The 21,232-nt window shown below is 39.8% G+C and overlaps 1 protein-coding gene across 7 annotated transcripts in view; it reads right to left on the bottom strand.

Annotated features, from left to right (window-relative positions):
* The window catches only part of Jarid2 (jumonji and AT-rich interaction domain containing 2), a 195,671-nt gene that overhangs the window by 89,591 nt on the left and 84,848 nt on the right, over positions 1–21,232 (bottom strand). For 6 of the 7 annotated variants that reach the window (XM_037205767.1, XM_028867713.2, XM_028867715.2 and 3 more), the window contains one exon: positions 11,036–11,171. In XM_037205767.1, the coding sequence (XP_037061662.1) occupies positions 11,036–11,171 (136 nt within the window). Of the gene's footprint in view, positions 1–11,035; positions 11,172–21,232 lie in introns of those variants that run through there. The other variant, XM_028867717.2, reaches the window with a different exon arrangement.

Here is a 21,232-nt window from a genome sequence, read left to right on the forward strand (position 1 = left end):
GTAGAAAAGGGGAAGGAAAGGGAAGGAAAGGGTTCACTTGGCTGATTTCCCCTCAAGGATGCTCAGACACAGGTGACCATCCTCACAGATAGAATGGTGCAAATTACAAAACAGCTGCTCATGTTCCCCTCACCCTCTCAGCTTCCTTGAATAAAACAGCTATATATTTTTATGAACTTTGCATGAAGCTAAATCTGAGGCTATAAAAGGATACAAAAATCTACAAAGTACAGCAGGAGGATAGGTGAGATTTGGCAGCAGAAGGGATTAAGAAATGGAATTGTAAATTAGGGGATTTATGGATTTCAGGGTGATTTCCCAAAAGTGTATCTAGCAATCACTCTGCTGCCTTTAAAGATACACCATATATAGGACTTGAAACATTTAATGTGGCTCAGACTTGAGGGCGATGGGAGTTCACAAACACAGCAAGCTGACAGGAGTGGACTGTGGTGATCCTGATGGTAGGGAAAGCACCAGCAATACACACATTATCAGACGTCAAGGCCCTCCCTATATTAACAAGATCACTTTACCAGAACAAACCCTGAGAAGCAGATCCTATTTGTGAACTACCTACCTCTAGGTCTGAACAGGGAACTGTCTAGTGACCCCAAGGGGCTTTTGCCCTTTATACACAGGTTGAACAGGGGAGGTGCTAGTAAAAATGGCTACTAAACAATCACTGAATAGACAGAATTTCCTCACCTCAAATGCCCAAAAGTTCTCCTCATATAATCTCAAAACTACAGAATTTTCCTTTTAGGGTCACCTCAGACACCAAGCCAAGTTCCCACCACATAAGTTTCCACATCAAACACTGTATGCCCTGGAGGGGTGCTCAGCCATCCTGCCTTCTACAGGAGTTCTCTTTGCCTGTGAATCTGTTTCTCCTTAAACTGAGAGGTTTCATCCAAATGAGAACAATGACTTTGCTATGAATAAACACCTTGCTACCTTATCAGGAAAATGTCACATAAGCACAAAAGAAAACACAATGTGTGCTGGCATGAAAATTAACATAATCTGCTATTGAATTCCAATTGTCACCAACCTTGTGTCTTACCAGCCAGTAATGGGGAAGAGAGTTTTTGTTTCTTATTTTGAAGTTGTAATTCTCTAATGTTAAAATGACTACACTGAGGGAAAAGCCTGTGCCGGTCATAAAGAGAGGAAGGAAAAGGCTTGCTTCCCACCATGAAGAGGTCACCTAACAGGAACAGTTGCCAGTGCAGAGTCTAGATTCAAGGCCTCCAAACTTAAGACACTGCTGTTGCTCTAGCCACCCGCTACAGCATCTTGTTATGGCACACCACACTGAATAAAACAGACTTTCACCACAGCAGTCCCTCCTCATTGCTACCATACTCACCTGCATCCTCAAGGCCAGGTGGTGTATCACTGGCCTAATAACAAATTAGCAGACAAGGGCAGAATCTTGTTTGTTTGTTTGTTTGTTCATTTGTTTAAACAGGAACTGACTATGGCCTCTAGCCTCCACATGAGTGGGGACACACACACAGAGGCTCCCTTAGAATGTCAGCTATCCAATTCTGAGGCTCGAATTCCAACACTGCCAAGTGCCTACCTAAACAGCAACAAAAGACACATACAGGAACCTTTAGTATCATGGCACTTGCTGTATGTGTTTGTGTGTGATTAAAGTACGTGGATGAGGCAGGCAAGTGGCCACACAAGTCTGGACTTCAGAAGCAAAGGTAGATGAACAGGCAATACAGTGGTGTGGAACTGGATTTGAAAATCCGTATTATTAAACTTGCCAAGTAGCCTACATTATATGATACAAAAAGAACAAGAAAAGTTATGTTCCAAGATGATGTAACAAAAGCTATAGAACTTCATGTGCTAATTTTAAAAATTACTGAAAAAGGAACAGAAACATTTACTTCAATAACAGAGTATCTGCCCTTCCCAGCATTAAGGACAGAAATAAGAGAGGGCTGAATTCTTTTTGTGGTAAGACAGGGTCTTGGCTGGTCTGGAACTCACTTTATAGACTAGCCTGGTCGCAAACTCAGAATCCTTCCTGCCTCTGCCTCCCCAATGCTGGATTAAAGGCATGTACCAAAAAGAATTTTTCCAATAAAATTAAGACAAGATGAAGGTGCATGAAGTACAATGTCAATAGGGTTTTCCGCCCAATCTGAGAAAGAAAAAAATCAGAAACATGCTTTGTATAGTGCTGAGAAAGATAAGTAAAGAAGGAGGAGATGTCATTTCTAATGCTGTCTTAGGAGAAGGGGAGATAGAGTGACTTAGTATACTAAAGGAGAAAAGGATCCTTCAGAGGAGAAACTTCAGGTCTAAAACTCCAAACTCCACTGGAGTTCCATCCTCTTGATTCCTACTACTATCATATATGGGATTTTAAAATGGAAGAGAGAGCAGGAAAAGGATAAGCATCTAAATTTCCTTCCTGAGGACACTACCTGTGCAATTATATGAAAATGATGACATCATCAGCAAGAAGGACCAGCCTCAGAAAAGTGACAAACGAGGAGAGCTGAGAGTGTTGAAGGTCAATGGGTCTGAGACAAGTTGTGACCACAAACAGAAACACAGTAATCCCATAGGCCCTTCCACATAGGATGCTTGCTCCAGGACTGTAGTGATATTCTTTTGTACTCTAATAAAGCTTGCCTGAAGATCAAAGGACAAAGCTAGTCACAGAGGTCAAGCAGTGGTGGCACTTTAATCCTAGCACTCAGGAGGCAGAGGCGGGGATCTGTTTGGATCTCTGTGAGTTCAAGGCTACCCTAGACTAATCAGAGTAATCCAGTCTAAAAGAAACAGAGCCAGGCAGTGGTGGCACACACCCTTAATACCAGCACCTGAGACCTAAAGCCTTTGCTACCAGTATTTGGGAAGAACACACACCTTTAATCCCAGCACTAGAAAAGTTGAGATAGGAAGTGAAATGGTTGGGCATATAATAAGGCTTGAGGAAACAGGAATGAGGTGTGAGGAAATAGGAAAGAGAGGCCCTTTCTGCTGAGGGCTGAGAATTCTTGGAGACAGGATAGGCTGAGGAGTAATGAGAGCTAAGAAGTGGCTGTGTGGCTTGTTTCCTCTGATCTTTCACCATTTACCCCAAATCTGGTTCCGGGTTTTTATTTTAAGACCATTTCGGACTGCTTGCAACACAGGACAATTGGGAAGCTTGGCATCTCAATGTCATTTAAATTGATTTTCAGTCTTCAGCATATCCATGCCTGCTATTAGGTTCTTCTTCAAAGCTCAAAAGTTTCTGTCAAAAAAAGGTGATTTAAAAAAAAACAAAAAAAAAAAAAAAACAAAAAAAAACCACTGACCCTTCCCTCCTACTGTAGCAATCATTAATTTCCCATACCCCAAATCCCCAGTCGCAATGTGCCCCAGCCATGCAAATCTGCCATGGCAGCTACCTCAATTCAATTACTACTATCTGACAGAGCTCATTTTCTAGTCCCAACCTCTGTCTGTCACTAACATCATCACTTTCATCCAACTCTGATTCTTTGATTATGAACCCTAACTCATCTTTCAAGGATCCTCTGCAAGGATCTTCAATGCAGCCTTTCCTGGTTGTTCACAAAAGGGCTTTTGACATAAGCTGACTCCCTACTAGCCTAGTCTTGCCAGACACACAGGCCCCATGGTGATTTCTGACCTAATTATCTTATAGGAACCTTCTTTTTTTGCTTCACTTGATTTTAGTCACATATATTTTTCTCATGTTAAAACATGAATCTTAAACATCCCTTTATGAAGAGAAAGATATCAGGGCTAGGGATGTGGCTCAGTTGGTAGAATGCTTGCCTAGAATGCATAAAATCCTGGGTTTGATTCCTGGCTCCTCATAAATCCAGGCATAGTGAAGCATGCCTGTAATCCTAGCACTTAGGAGGTAGAGGCAGGAGGATCAGGTATAAGCTCAAAGGTAGCCTGGATTACAAAAGACAGGCAAAGAGAAGTAGTAATGGAGTATCTCTTTACAGTAAAATATGCAGCTCTGTATGTAAACAAAGATTATTTTTAACAAAAATTTGTTTTTTCAACCATGTCTTTTGTTCTATCCATATTTTCTTTTACATGGTATGTGTTTTATACATCTCAGGACACAAAGTATTACAGAACTTTCTTTCTGTTTTGGGTTTGTGTTTTGTTTTTCATATAGAAAGCCAAACTAATGTGAAAGCTACATATACATATACATACATACACACACGCATCCCCAGGTGACTGACTGCATTTGTATCTATGACTAAACAGAGAGGGTAAAGAATTTGCTATCAATTCAATCACAAGATACCAAAGCACAGAACACAGTCACCTTGGTAAATACCAGCCCCTTCCTGAAGTACTTTTCCTAATTAACAATTTCAACCTATCTCCCTCAAAGCTGATTTAAATCTCCCCCAAGCTGATTTAAGTCTAAAAAATTAGAAAGGATACCAAGAAAGGGTAAAACCAGGCAATAAAGGCTGAACAAAATGACACATGGGATATAAGGATAACAGGAAAAGAGACTAGGAGGGCTCATGGGGACAAGAGGAGATGAGGGACAGCAGGAGGGATGGGAGAGGTAGAGAGTAAGCACTAAAACTTTATTTGAAAATATAATCAGGACACTTAATAGTTTGTCAGCTCAGTAATTTTTAATTTGCCAAAAAATTACTTTGAAAACAAGAGTTCTTTTATGAATTCTTGTTGTTGGAATCTTATCTTTATGGAGGGTTCAAAAATTGTTTCTATTTATCTAAATGTTAAATAAATTAAATAGTAGTCTAATCCAGAAAGACTGGGTTTGAATGATGGCACTACCGGGTTCTAGTTAGATAAGCAAACTGCTACACCATTCTTAGGGTATAGTTTTCTCATCACAAAAGTTTGTTCTAATGACTAAATGCATTAACCACAGCGAAAGTCTTCCAACACTAACTGTGAAATGTGAAGATTAGTCTAGTTATTATAATTCCTGCCCACTGCAAGAGTCTAAAGAATGGGATCCAACATCCATTAAATCTATTCAAAATTATTTTGCTGGCCAAAGGGCTTGCTGATAGGAGATGACATTTATAGGAAGCAAATGAAATTCAAATACAGCTAATAGCTCCCCTCTCTTACTGTGTAATTATGTGTACTCATTATTTGTGTAGCATGTTATTATTTAAATGTCCCTAATTTTAGCCCCAGCAGGCCAAGGGCCTTCAAGAATGGCCAAGGTCCCAGCCTCTGCAAGCTCTTTAGAAAACCTTTGTCATTTCATTACATTCAGGAAAAGTGGCATTATCAACAGTAGAAAGAACAGAAGGCTCACAATCTTAATACTGCCTCACCCCTCCACCCACCTACAGCAAAAACCTGCAATGATGAAGTTAAGTCATGCAGTCAATCCACAACACTGTTCAAAGCTCTTGTGTGCTTCCTTTCTTTAACCAAGCAAAGGCTTTCAGTCCTTGTCACTTTGTGAGCACCAAAGCAAGATGGATAGTGAACACAAATTTTATGACATAAAAATGAGGCCTCTAATCTCTTGTGCCCTCTTAAGTGATTACATAACCTGTGGACACGGGAAGGCTGAGCTCAGCCATTCACACACATGCTCCTATGCAAGTCTTCTGTATTAACAGCCAACATCCACCCAACTCCTTCTTCACACAAATGGTGAGGGCAAAGGGGTGCTGCCTCATCATTCCAGCATGCCACTGATGTAACAGAAGTTGCATCAATTGGTCTTTAGAGGAAAATTATGTCAACCACATCCCACAGTAAATGTGAAGGTAGCACTGTTTTGGGTTTTTTAATTGAATTTTTCTAAGAAATTCCTATAGAAAAAACAATAATCTGGAAACAGCTTTGTTTAAAAGATGGCAGAAGAATAAAGCATGCTATGTTCAACATAACAATTTCAAAGATTTAGTGTTGCTTCATGTGTTCTGCATTGCAAACTGTCATCTGAAATCAAAGTTACTTAAACTATAATTCCAATTCTGCTACTGTGAAATAAATACCTACATGACTCTTTAAAAAAAGAAAAACAAAAAACCAAACTCTACCACATGTATATTCAAAAGACAATTTTACTCAGCTTCAAGATGAGGTATGAGGACTTTAAAGGATGTAATGGCAAAAGACTTCCAAGCTACAAGGAATGCACACAGAGCCAGAGTCATAGAAGTCCTCCAGACACATAAAGAACTCAAACAGACTGTGCTAACACCCATAGGACATGCACAAGTTTTCACGCCAGACAAGGTTCCAGCACTATAAGGGGGAAGTGGACATGGTATCAACTAAGAAACTAACTGCAACTGATACTTAACAAAGGGGGAAAAAAAATCGGTTTTCTCCAATGGAATACCACTGGTTATACCAACTCCAAGGTAGGCTTCCTTGCCCAGAAGTAGTTGTTCAGAACAAAAAACTGTCTCAATGGATTCTGTGGATTTTTTTCTTTTTTTAAAATAATCTTTCCACCTCCCCTTCCTCCATAGCCACCTGAGCCTGAGAGGGAAAGGTTTGATGAAAATATTCCATTTTAGGACTGTGTGTCCATATACACATTTTAGCTTAAAGGTCTTCTGCCATTACATGCCTTTTTTCTTGTTGGTCTTCTGCTTGTTTTGATTCAACTGGGGAGGGGGGTGTTTGGTTGTTTGTTTGAAAACAGAGAGGGAGAGTAAGAGAACAAACTTGGGTGGGTAGGTGGGAAGGATCTGGAAACTGAAGAAATGGAAAAAATGATCAAAATAATTTTTTCAACTAAAAAACGGATAAACACAGCCCTACTTCTAGACACATGACCTCACCTCCTAGTAAAGGCCCCTCTTTAATGAGCAATCTTAAAGCTTTATCACCACCATATACATTCATAAAAATAAAAACTGAAAGTAGAACCATTTCACCTTGTGGCTAAGAATTAAGAAAAAAAAATTTTAATGAAATATGTGTATAAACACGTGTGGGCAGGTGCCTACAAAAGCCAGAAGAGGTGTTGGATTCCCTAGAGCTGGAGTTACAAGCAGCTATGAGATACACCAACATGGGAGCAGAGAACCAATCTCTAGTCCACTGACAGAGCAATCAATCTCTTCACTGCCCACCACCATTTAAATCAATAGATTCCTTGCTTCATCACATCACCTATTCCCTAGCTACATATGACCTATAGAACAACAAAGTGTTTCTTTCTATGGGTAGGCTGTGCTGGTTTAGATGTGCTATGGGCCCCACATAGGCTTTCTGAACATAGGTCCTCACCTGGTGCTAGTGGTGCTGTTGTGCCAGGCTGTGGAAGGAAGGGGATGGAGCTTTTCTAGAGAAGGGCACTGACTGAGGTTTCATGCCTGGCTACAATACCTGTACATTCTCTACTTCCCCACTGTGGATATAATGTGACCAGCTGCCTCGTGTTCTTGCTGCCATGCCTCCCCATCACAGTAAACTGTAACCCCTGGAACTGTGAACCAAATAAACCCTTCCTACCTTCAGTTGCTGCTGTCAAATAACTAAAACAAGCATCATGCAGATCTAAGGGATCCACAGACAACACACACAACATGCAATGAGAAGTCACTCAACATCAAACACGAATGTATTGAATCCATCCTGTGTGGTTGATTTTCTTGGGGGGCGGGGGGTTGACTGAACCCTATAGCATAGTATTCTTGTTAAATGGAGAAAAGCACAGCACCCTCACAAAAAGAGATATTCCCATTGTGGAAATCCTACTTTCTGGCTCTTCCCTATAAAACTGTCAAACTTTGCTTAGCATAGTAGCTACCTTCAAGATTCTTCTGAGGAAACTAGAGTTTTTGTTTTGATTTTTTTTTTTTAAAGGATTGGGGTGGTTGCTGCTGAGACAGGTCCCTCTTTATGTAGACCCAGTTGCCCTTAGAAATCAAAAAAACAAAAACCCAAGTGCCTCTGGTTAAAAACTGTTTTAATTGTTAGATTAAAAAAAAAAGACAAAACAAACAAATATAACAACAACAACAAAAGAATTCAAAAGCCCTTGGAAAACTGCCTGAATAACATTAACAAGAAGGAGACAGTGGCGTATTCACAGCAAAAACTGTTAACAGTATCTTCAAGCTGATTAGCTCATGGAGAAGGCTAGTAAGAATACTAGCTGCACAAGCGTGGGACCAGAGTTTGATGCCCAGAATCCACAGGAAGTGGCAGGCATATACAATTCCATCAAACCTATAAGCAAGATAGGAGAGAGAGGTAGAAACTGCCCAAAATATCTAGCCTATAGTATGTGGCCCAGCAGTCACACAAACAGGAGAGATCCTGCCTCAACAAGGCAGAAGATGACAACTGACTAATTCCCAAAATTTGTCTTCTAACTTCCATATGCACAACCCCCAAATGTAGAATGTTGTTTTAAGGTGTGTTACTTTTGTTTATGTTGCATTTGTTTAACTCTGTGAAACTGTGTCACTGTGTCTGTGCAAAACACCTGGCCAATAGCAAAGCAGGAGAAAGGATAGGTGGGGCTAGCAGGCCAGAGAGAAAATATAAAGGAAGAAATCTGGAAAGAGAGATGGAGAAGGAGCCAGAGAAGAGGAGGACATTGGGGTCCAGCCACCCACCCAGCTACACAACCAGCAAACCACGAAGCAAGAACAAGAATTACAGAAGTAAGAGAACGGAAAAGCCCAGAGGCAAAAGTTAAGATAAGGAAAGCTGGCTAGAAACTAAGCCAAGCTGCTAAGGCCAGGCATCATAAGTAATAATAAGACTCTGTATGTGAAGTTATTTGGGAGCTGGATGGCAGGCCCCCAGAAAAGTGTAAAAACCCCCAACAGCAACCCAACACACTAATGGAAATTCAGACAGGCAAACAGAATAGACCGAATGGACAGACAGACCTGCCATGGTGGCACCTATCTGTAATCCCAGCATTTGTTAGGCAGAGGGAGGATCACAGTAAGTGCCCTGACGAAAACTTAACTTTTACTATCACAAAGTCAAAGCTAAATTTAGCCAGATGGTTAGCAGTAATGGGTGATGAACAAGTTTGTGTTCATTTATCCAAATAATACCATTATTAAAGCCTGGAAAACCTTCTAACTTCTTTTTATAACACCTAATATTTCCCAGTTAGGAAAAGTATTTCCCAGTTAGTTACTGAATTTCTGACAATCAATGAATAAATTAATAGTGCTTTGGCACTGCCTGCTACTCCTGGATAAGATAACATTCCTATTTACCAAAGTAAAGCAACCTCTATCAGCAGCTGCTACTCCTCTATTCTTGCTCTGGAATCAACGCTATTCTTCCTCAACACTTCATGCCTGAACACTCATAAATTTAACAAGCAAAATACTACTATGTTTCATTAAAATAATAAAGCACCCTGTCAAATATTCAGAGAGCTTAGAGTTTACCATATTGCAAGCAAGGAATGGAAACTGGTTTTTACAGCTTACATAATTCTCCAAATACATATTGGCTCAGGTGAGCATTGAGGAAATCAGGAGGACACTATATAAAACAAAACAGGCAGAGTCATGGCTGAAGACATGGCTCAGGGGTAAAGAGTGCTTGTTGCTCTTCTGGAGGAGCAGAATTCAATTCCCAGAAGAATCCACATGACACCAATCTTCTCTAGCTCCAGTTCCAGGGGAAATGACACCCTCTCTGGCCTTCTAAGGTACTAGGCATGCACATGGTGCATAATACACACAGGCAAAACATTCATACACATAAAGTAAAAAATAAATAAATAAATAAAATAGTATAGTTATTTTGGCGTAAGAAAACCCCTACGTGAGACAACCCACCAGGCAGGGTTTGTGTCTTCCTTCAAGTTATCCCAAAAGGGGTTGGAACACGTTGGGTAACAAGTTGGGTGCACAATGGAGTTGTTCACAGAGCTGGTCTTGAAAAACCCTGCCATGGCGCTATAAAAACAAGTCAACAAACAGATCCACTCTATAAGTACAAGTTCCAACAAGAAACCATCGAGTACTCAGTTTATAAATAAGGCAAACAAGATGCATCTCAAACATGGTAGAAGGTAAGGAGCAACATCCAAAATTCTCCCCTAACTTCCATGTTTACACAAATATAATCATCATATACACATGAGGGGGGGGGGTTGTGGGGAAGGGGAGAAAGGACAAGAAAATTGGAAGCCGTAAGTGAACTATCACTTGACACCTGGTACACTGTATGTGCTGATTCACCTGTGTCCAAAGTCAAACCTTTAAGACAAAAACAGGGTCTCTTCCAGTGGTTCTTTCTTTGCTCTTGGCCTCATACAAAGTGGAACATAAAAAATTCCATAATCTTTAAGAAATATGGTCTTTAAATCTTTAAGATATATAAAATGGACTATGAAATAAACATACCACAACTAGAAACAGACAATGAAATGGCCTTGATAGTTCTGGCATTATTTGTTCTAAAATCCTACTGAAGGACAGAGACAGAGAAAACAGTAAAAGTGGGAACCAGTTCTCTATGGTTTTTCAGATCTGTTCCAGAAATACAGGAAGAGATTCTTTTGAGATTAGGGTTCTAATCATTGTATACCTATGTCTTGTAGCAACCAGCCAGGCCTGGTCAAGGATGACAGCAGGGGTGCTCACCAGACTGGTGGCACAGCCCAAGGAGTAGTAGGTTTTGAGGTTATTTCTTAAACGTAGGCTCCATATTTCAACAAGATCATTAAAGGGGTCTGTGCATGAACTGTGTAGAAAACCATGGCGGGGTGGGGGGGAATAAATGCACACATTCAGTTCATGACAACCAAAACAGATTAAGGCACCTTCCCAATTCCACTTTGCAGTGCATAAAGGAACATGAAAATAAATCTATAAACTCAATAATACAAGGCCCACAATATATATATATATATATATATATATATATATATATATATATATATATATATATATATATATATATATATACATACATTCTTGCATATCTGGCAAGCTCAAGCTGTAAGCACCCACCCAAATTCAGAACAATGCAGCAAACACAGAAATATCATATTCAGTTTCTATTGTGAACTCACCATTCACTGATTTCAGGCTCCCAGCAATGCCTTCCCCATGCTGCCTTTTCTGTGCATTCTTGAATTCCTTCAGAGACAAATAAAGGACTTTCCGTACCACTCTCTCTTCTGACCACGGGATCCCATCGCTGTCATCCTGTGGAAATGGAAAGAGGAGTTACTAAAAATGAGGCACACAAATTTCACTGTAAAGGTAGTATTCAAACTGGGTAGGATGGGCATACCTTTAATACTACTTGGGAAATAGAGTTAGGTGTATCTTCATGAGTGTGAAGTCACCTGGGCCTACCAGAGCAAGGACCTAACCAGTCAGAGATACACAGTTAAGAGTATTTATTTGATTGAGTGTGTTTATTTTGGGAGGAGACAGGTTTGATGTTCCTAACAAAACAAGTATTATGGGCCGAGCGGTGGTAGCGCATGCCTTTAATCCCAGCACTTGGGAGGCAGAGGCAGGTAGATCTGTGAGTTCAAGGCCAGCCTGGGCTACAGCATGAGTTCCAGGAAAGGCACCATCTTAGGAAAGAAAAAAAAAGAAGTATTATATGATCCACTACTGGAGTATAAAGTGGCAATACATTCCTTCTTCACAAATCAAGCTAATCTTCCAATGAAGGAATGCAAATCTCCTTACTTTCTCATGCACCCAACACCCACATAATTCACTATTAATACTGAAGTTGCATACTCCTAGCAAAAACCAGTTGTCATCTCCAAAACCAGATGTGTAGTGAGTTAGACCACATATAAACTATATTACATGTGTGTGTATTATATTACATATGTGGTTATCCTTTGTAAGTGGATTGGATACTGTACATTTTAAGTAATAAGAGGACCTGAGAGGAGACTACTACTGTGGTGTGTTAGGGCACAGCCCTAGGTTTAATCATAGAAATAGTATACGGAATAAGTGGTGTCATATGGAAACTAGAAGAAATGCCTGTTCAGTTTAGTTTTCAGCAAAAATTCTGCTAGCTAAGAACATTCAGAGGTTCTTTTCTATTGACCTCTGCACTTTACTAACCTAACAATCACACACCTACTATAAGATTTAAACATTTTAACCAGGCGGTGGTGCACGCCTTTAATCCCAGCGCTCAGGAGGCAGAGCCAGGTTGATCTCTGAGTTTGAGGCCGGCCTGGGCTACAGAGTGAGTTCCAGGAAAGGCGCACAGCTACACAGAGAAACCCTGTCCCAAAAAACAAAAAAGATTTAAACATTTTTATATCCTTCACCTGGAGCTTCTCAGACACTTTGGATGATTCCTCTATGAAAAGAGAAAATAATGATGTCTAGGTAAAGGCAGGATAAAAACAGTTGTGCTTGCTTCTTCCATCCTTCTTTCTGCTGGAGCAGAAGCACAATAGCTCAGAACTGTCATCCAGGGCATAGGGGTTGTACGGAGGACTTGGGTTTTTTTATGACCATCACAAAACAAACCATGTAAAATCTCCATTGGCCTCAAAGAAAAGTCTGGTCTAGCTCTTAAATTTCTATACTCTTCAAACTACTTCTTAGAAAGAAATCCAACCACATAAATATTCTAAGCCCTACATAAAGCTGCACTCTTTCTTGTGAAGCTTTCCTGTAGCAGCGGTTCTCAACCTTCCTAATGCTGTGACCCAAGTTTGATGCCCCTTCAAAGGGGTCCTGACCCCCTTGTTGAGATCAATATCCTCCAGTAAAGGAAAGGCCCAAGGAAGGAAGCAAGATACAGTTTCTCCCTCACCCCTGTAGACCTGCAAAAAGGGCATTTCTGAAGTGGGGCAGCCCCTTTACAGGACAGCAGCACATCCTGAGCTCTGGGTGGCCTTACAAGAATGCCAGACACTCACCAGGATGGGATCTGGGGTTTGACAGGAAAGCTAAGAAGTCAACCCAACTCTGAACATGAGCAACTGCTGAACTCCAATGGGTTGCAGGTCACCAGGGACCTTCAAAATCATAACCAGAACCAGAAACATAAATGCTTTTTAAAACTAGACCCCATTTGTAGAATTCAAATAAAATCATGTGGCAGGTGATGTGGATACTCAATATATGTAGAGCAAAATATGGCTGAATTTTTTTTACAGCAACTCTCCTTGAGTTTGCAAATGCAAGCTCCCCTAGCAGATCACCTGCAACCAAATGATAGTGCTAACTATAGGCAGGAGATAAGCATATTCGGCTAGAAACCCACCTTTTAAGCAGCCAGGACCTATTCATTAAAGCTGTCAGGCCAAATTATATTCCCTACCATCACATCCTCATTCTTTTCTTTGTATCTCCAGAACAAACTATGACTATTATTTCTTCCACCAACAGTTTACAAATCACAAAGCCCCAAAATAACTCTAAGTATGAAACTCCCAGGAAGATTTTCTGCATTCTCTGAAGACTGGAGCCCTTCCTCATCCTGACTCGGGCTCTAGATGAAAAAATTATACCTCACCCAACTGAGGTGTATTTAAAATATAAACCATGTGGGATGGAAATGCATACAAAGGAAGCCACATTCAAGGTTGAGTTACTGACACCAGCAGCTTCATTACACCAATAAATACTCTAAACAGGAGACGCAACCTAAAAATGACAGATTATACAGCTTCAAATAAAATCTACACACATGCAGGTCTGTTGCTTTACAATCGACATAGCTGGTCAAGGCTAGCCAATGCAATAAACTGACTGTGCATGTTAGGCGATGATCCAGAATATTCCAAATATCCCTTTCACAGTTGCAGAGTTGTGGTGACCCGCTGCTCCCTAGCAATACAAGGAACACAGAGCAAAGGTAAGCAAGCCTGCAGTACCCACAGCCAGCCACTCATTCTGCTGTGGCCATCCCTTCATTCTGAAGTGCCATAGAATGATCTATAGAATCAGGACATAAACCTGAGAATATAAAAGTACTAATAAAGGGATTCCTTCTTATTTTGTCTACTCACTTTGCTCACCCTATTTTCCCATTGCCCAGCTGCTCAATCTTAGACAATATCTAGTGTGAAGTGCCTGAAATTATGGACATGTTGATTATTTAATCCACTACTACCTTCAGCAGTGATTAATACAAAAAACTACATCTCTCATTCAACAACCCTTTTTACACACTACCTTCACCTCTCCTACCCCATCTATGATTTAAAGACCCAAGTAAGACAAATGTAATTTAATGACTCTACTACGGTACTTCTATCCCTAGCTCTCTTATCATCATATCTATACATGTTTCTGCTCTTCTATATCTTCCAAGAGTCTCATGTTACACTCTAGCCCCAAACCTTTTATCAAATGAACCTGAAAACATTCCCAAATCAGTTTTTAGATCCAGTATTTCTGTCTCGATGTTCACAATGCTCTCTTGTCCATGATGTATAGTACTGAAAAGAAACCCCACACTCCCAAGCAATGTGTTCACTTCTAGTATACAGTGTAAATGGGTAAATGAAAGGGTTTTCTTTTCTTTAGCTACTATGGAACAATCTTAAAATATTTTTAAAGAGGTGGGGGGACAAGTGATCAGGAAGGAAGTAAATCCGTCATATGGTCAATACACATACAATTCCCAGATGCTCCATGTTCTCTAACAAGAATCCCAGGAAGTTAGTCTATAATAGCATGAAAGGAGGGAAGACTGTCCTCTGACCTCCACACATGTGCTGAGAAGAATGAAATGACAAATGGACACGTGCACATGAGGAGAGCAAGAAGTAATAAGCACATATTCTGTGCCTTTGAACAGACAGAGTAAACAATTCTCCAAAGTGCACATCATATAGGGAAGAAACAAAAATACACTTCTACCTCCTTGCAACTCCAACCACATGGACCTAACCAGACAGTGCTGTGAACAAATGCAGATCCTGATTGTGTGTAGGTCTCAGCATCTGCACCCTAAACAAAATCCTCAGACTTCTGTGTACGTGAACTTCCCAAAACACCCCTGTGTACAATGGTACCCAAAGCCATGTCAACTTCACACTGGGTATTTCTATAATACAAGCTAAGAAAATAAAGAGCAGCATATCTAAGATGAAGGCTTCCAATGCTCGTCTACTGTTGCTACTATGGTTGCTGAAACTACAAAGTCTATATTAACTTAACTAAGAAGTCTTCCCTTTGACTTCCCAGTGATCACAAAGCACAAATGGAAAGAGGCATAAAATATCACAAATCCTGTTAATCTCTCTCTCCTCCCTCTCTCTCTCTCTCTCTCTCTCTCTCTCTCTCTCTCTCTCTCTCTCTCACCTTCATTTTGGTTATGCAACATGCCATGAGTTGCCTTTAAAATTTGAATTTTAAATTGGGATGAAATATATCCCATAGACTCTGAATTCGTTGCCATTGGGGGACTAATAAAAGCATGATCCTGCAGCACAGCAGCACTGGAAGATCTCATGATGCCTGCAGTTACTGGAAGGAGGTGCAGCAAAGAGTTTAGGCTTATTGTATCACAAGACAACAAAGGATCATATCCAGCCAGTTATCACATTTATTTCTTGCGCAATCTCCTACGTAATTTTTTGTGCCAGTCTCCCCTCACTGACAAAAAAACATCTTTTAAACATTCCCAAACAAAGAACAAAAATAAAAATGTTCAACAGAAAACGTGGGTATACAGGAATACAAACCAAACTTTTCTCTAACCATGATAAAAATCACTTTTCTAAAACAGACATACAGGAACATCTCAATTTAAACAAGACAAAAACCCCGGATAGCAGTTCAGTGGCTGTTCCAGCTGCTGCTTTCAAATGACAGCCAACTCAACAAAAGGGACTACCCATGACATCAGCTTGCAGAGCAGGTACAACTAACCTCCTTGCAAACTTGAGGAGAGTCAATGAAAACTGGTACTGTCTGAATTGATAGCAAGGTCTACTGAGTACTCACTGATAGCCAGGCAGACCTTAATTAACATTACCTACATTTGTAATTGTGACTTCTCTGCTCAACTGTCCATGAGCCTAATAAGACTTGCACTGGCTCAGTAGTTAAGAGTACTGACTGTTCTTCTTCCACAGGTCCTGAGTTCAATTCCCAGCAACCACATGATGGCTCATAGCAATCTGTAATGAGGTCTGGTGCCCTCTTCTGGCTTACAGGCATACATGCAAGCAGAACACTGTATACATAACAAGTAAGTACAACAAAACTGAATGAGAAGACAAGAAACTAGAAAGGCTTGATGATCATTTCCTACTTTCTTCACTGATGACTTTAAATTAGTATCTCAGACACCTGCAACTAAATCATTCTACACAAGACAATGCCAGCCCGTTCCAACCACAGTTTGGCACTAAAAAAAAGTGGGCAAGGGAGGCACTGCCAAAGGGCAAGGCTTAAAGGAATACATTTTCAACGTGGGTAGGATCAACTCCTTCCTCAGAGTCCTCTAAGATCAACTCAATACTAATTCTAAAATAAACAAAAGGTGGTCCAAAAATTCCCAACCAGAAATGCTATAGTAGCCACAAAACATCCTAACAGAGGTGAGGTATATTCTGAATGTGATTGTAAAATGAAAACATATCTTCAGAAATATTTCCTGGGTTAAGGAAAGAAACTGGCCTGAAAACACTAATGCACGGAGTTTTCTTTCTTTCAAACTCCTATTAAATAAATATGGACTTATCTTTGATTACTGCCTTTTTTAAAGCTACAGTTGAAATTGGATTATGAACTTTTGCTGAAAAACAATTTATTACATAACACAACTCTGACAGCCTGAATCTCAAGCCACCAACTGAGTTTTTATATATAAAAAAAAAAAATCTGCTGGGTGGCTGCCAAGGCAGCTAGCTCTTTTGCATCTGAGCATGTCAAACATTTGTTGTCGTGAAGGCAGTAGTATGGCAGGATACACCAGATCTACAGCAGGTTTATTTCCAAGAATTCAGCAGAAATCTGAACTTCAGTTGATCCATACAGGGAATGAAGAGGGTTGAAGATGAAATCAATTTTATTTCTGTCTTCAGAAGAGATCTAAAAGGATGTGGTGGTGTTTGTCTATAACATCAGCAGTTAGAAGGAAGAGGCATGGTGACCTCTGTTAAGTAGTAGACTCCAAATCTCTCAAGTATCATTTCCTAAATCGCACTACCTAGTACAGTAGCCATTAATGAACCCCAAGCCATACTGGCCACATTTCAAGCACTCATACCAAATAAAAGGACAACTCAGCTATATAAAGTTCCACCTACTGGACAGCTCTATGCATGACACTGGCTAAGGTTTCAATTGACCCTGTATGCTATTTGATAATGTATTTTATTACATTATACTGCATGCCCATCCACATAACCATGCTCAAACCCTGCCTACTTCATCTGGCCTTTCCATGATGCATGGAAGGTATATAGCATTCTGAAAATGATGTGCAGATACATGCTCCTAAACCTACCCCTGTTAAACCTATTTTAAGTTGAAGACACTGTGAAGTAGAAAAATGTATTGAAGACATACAACCATCCTGTCACCTTAGTACACTGCATAGTCCCAAATGTGTTTTGTTTTGTTTTGCTTTTTAAAAAATAAACCATAATTCTGACAAAGAGATCTAAAGCCATTATTTCACAGTATGGCTTCTACAAAGTATGACTTCTACTGTTATGTGTGGCGTTCACATATCATAAGGCAAACTACAGCATGCCAGGGCCACTTGTACAAGTTTACAGTGCCTTGTATACATACAATACTTTGATATGCTTTTAAATTACTAAAACTTCAAAGACTGAGGCCACTCAACTGCCATATGATCTGGATTCACTTCTCCCCTACTTCAAGCAGAGCCAGTTAAAAACAGGCTTGTGATTAATGCACTCCTTCCAGCAGGATCTAGGAGAGTCCTTTTATAAGCTTAATCAGTATCTGGCTGGCTTGTGGGCTCCAGCAGCAAACCTTCAACAAGAAACAACCATTAGTGCATGCACACATTACTAGGGGGCTGTTCATCTAGACAATTATACCAATCATTATGCTTTTTTTACTGATATTAAAGTCTACAAACAAGTTCTGACATTAAATGTTACACGACCTTAATTGTTACAGAAACAGCTAAATTGTGTCTCATGTCCTTCCCATATTAAATAACCTGTTACATAAAATAAATTACACCTGTCTACAGACAGCCTTAAATATTGGCCTCATCCACTCTACTCCCATTAACACTTCCTTTCCCAAATTTCATACTGCTCTGTGGACCACATCCTATGTCTTTTTACACAAACTTCTATAACACAACCAAGGCACAAAATTTTTAGAAACGCATAACTTTAGCAAACCAGATAAACTGCTATAACTAAAACCATAGATGATCAGAGCAATTTCCTTGAAAGTAATTGCCTGAAAATGAGAAATCAATATTCTCTTAATTGGGGGGGGGGGTGAGGGGTATGGGGTGTTAATTTGCACAAACGGCACTGCCAGGAACAAGAAGGCTTTTTGATGACACTCTAGATTTTATTCTTGGAAATACAATGCCAGCACCTGCCACCTCCCAGGAACTGAACCATATTACATTCCACAGCTCCAACTGAATGAAACATACATCCTTCACCATGTAAGTCTATATAAGTCAGAGACAAGCAAGTTCTGTTCTCTCAACATTACAGAATAATAAATGATTGCCAGAATAGCAGCATGGGTACACAGGACTGACTGTTCACTGATGCTATCAGATCAAGGAAGTGTAAAAAGGCTGATAATTATTTAATTATTTTCTTGCTTGCTTGCTTCATTCATTATGTATATGTTCACACAGAGATCAGAGGACAGCTTATGGGTGTGTTGGATGTTGTACTGTGAGTGCCCCAGAGATCAAACTCTTGTCGCCAATGTGTTTAACTGTTGAGCCTTAGCACCAACCATCGAAATGACTTCACAGTATACTCCATCAGCAAAAATAGTAATGAAATTGAAGTCAACTGGTAAGAAGAAATGTTTTTTTCTGTGCATTTACATTAACTGATGATGATGATGAAACTGCTGTAAGATAATTTTAAACGCCTGATAGAGTCTGAACAAAGTCCTGACCTCAAAGAAACCATTTTCCAATTTTTAACAGACTTCCCCACAAAGAAACACAGCAGATATATATTCCAAGAGTAAAATGTTCTCTAGTAAAATTACTAAGGAGCAAACTTTTTGAGTGACACTGCAGAATACAAGAAAACACATCTGTGAAATTTAACATCACACACACACTGCACACACTACACACACGCGCGCGCACATACTATATTATATATATGTGTATGTATATATATATGTATACACACACACACACACACACACACACACGGAAGGATGCAGGACAGAACCTCTCTGGAAACAGGATAGGAGGTGTTTGTGAATTGGCAGGAGACAGCAAGAACACAATATGCACTGAAATCCAATGGCAAATCATTTTAGCTTTACAAAATGAAATAGCACAACCCATATCAAGCAATCCACACTTTAAATAACTGAGAATTTCTTAATACTCCGGGTGTTACTTGCCTATATGTTTAAAGCTTTTCTTTTATTTATTTATTATTAGCTTTTTTTTTTCCCCCTTTTCTTTCTTTTTTAGCTTATTTGTTTGTCACACTCTTGCTGTGGCCCCCTCCTACAACAACACCAACAAACTTAGCTGGGCAGCAAGTATCTCTACCCACTGAGCAGTTTCACAGGCCTGGGAAACCTTTTTTAAAAATGTTTTCAAATCCCTAGTTTAAAAAGCAAAATAAAATTACTTATTCTAATAAGAGAATCCCCTACCCACACCAGGAAAAAATTAAGTTTAAAAAAGTTTAAAAGCATCCATATTTATTTGTTTGTTTTTGTTTTTGTTTTTGAAGACAAGATTTCTCTGTGTATCTTTTGGGACCTGTCCTGGTAGACCAGGCTGTCCTCAAACTCACAGAGATCCGCCTGACTCTGCCTCCCAAGTGCTACGATTAAAGGCGTGTGCCACCACCTCCCAGGGCTCCTAATGTTTTTTTAAAGTAGCAGTAATAATCAAACCCATACTAAATTTGTGGTTTAAAGCTGGTATTTAAAGAAAAGCACTTTAAAAAAAATCTATACATCTCACCTCTTAGATACTCCTCAGCAGTTTTGTTTGCTTTTTATGGGTAAAGGAGGATGTTGGAAAGAAAGTCTCACTATATATATTTCAGGCTAGCCTTCAACTCATGATCCTCCTGTTCCACGGCTCCTGTCATGTGGCCCAGGTGCTAGGACATACATACCCCTAACCTGCTCTTATTATTGTATCAGGAACTACATGGCTAAATTAACTGCAAAATCTCATGCTATAAATGCCTGTAGTTGCAGCACTTACTGAACTGTTTTGGACACCTCAAAAGATGTTCATGAAAGGATTCCTTGATGAAAAAATTACAGGTAAGACAAGGTCTCTCTGCACAACCCTGGCTGTCCTGGAACTCACTAGAAAGACCAGAGGCCCCTCTGCTTCTGCTGAGATTAAAGGCATGCACCACCATACCCAAGTAAGAATTTTACATATATAAGACCATAAAATAAGTTGATTTGTCCCTTATCTCTTTTTTTTTAAAGATTTATTTATTTATTATGTATACAGCATATGTGACTGCAGGCCAGAAGAGGGCACCAGATCTCATTACAGGTGGTTGTGAGCCACCATGTGGTTGCTGGGAATTGAACTCAGGACCTCTGGAAGAACAGTCAGTGCTCTTAACCTCTGAGCCATCTCTCCAGGCCCCCTTATCTCTTTTTGCTCCTGTATTTTCATCAGAAAAATGTGCACATTGATAAAAATATAATAAATTTCTCCCAAAAACCAATCTTTAGCTATGATTATTAGAGAAAAGGAAAATGTGGTGGTGGTGGTGGTGGTAGTGGTGGTGGTGGTGGTGGTGGTGGTGGTGATTAAACTGAAGGTGTAGAGAAATACATTCTACACAATGGCAACACGAAAGTTACTGTGGGAGAATGTGGGTACCTCAAGAAGAAAAACATGCAATTACTCAATTTTATTCTTACATGTTCACACAAAATATGCAGAAACACCGGGAAAAGAAAAGAAAGAAAAGGTCTGGTATTAGCAACAGCAAGAGGATAATGAATTTGAAGCCAGCCTGGACTATACAGTAAAATAATGTAATAAGTAAGTTAGCCCAATAAATAGCCCAAATGCCCATCAAGTGATACATAGATAACTAAAATATGGTACAGGAATATAGAAA

Source organism: Peromyscus leucopus, chromosome 5, assembly GCF_004664715.2.
Source record: "Peromyscus leucopus breed LL Stock chromosome 5, UCI_PerLeu_2.1, whole genome shotgun sequence".
In the NCBI taxonomy this organism is placed as follows: domain Eukaryota; kingdom Metazoa; phylum Chordata; class Mammalia; order Rodentia; family Cricetidae; genus Peromyscus; species Peromyscus leucopus.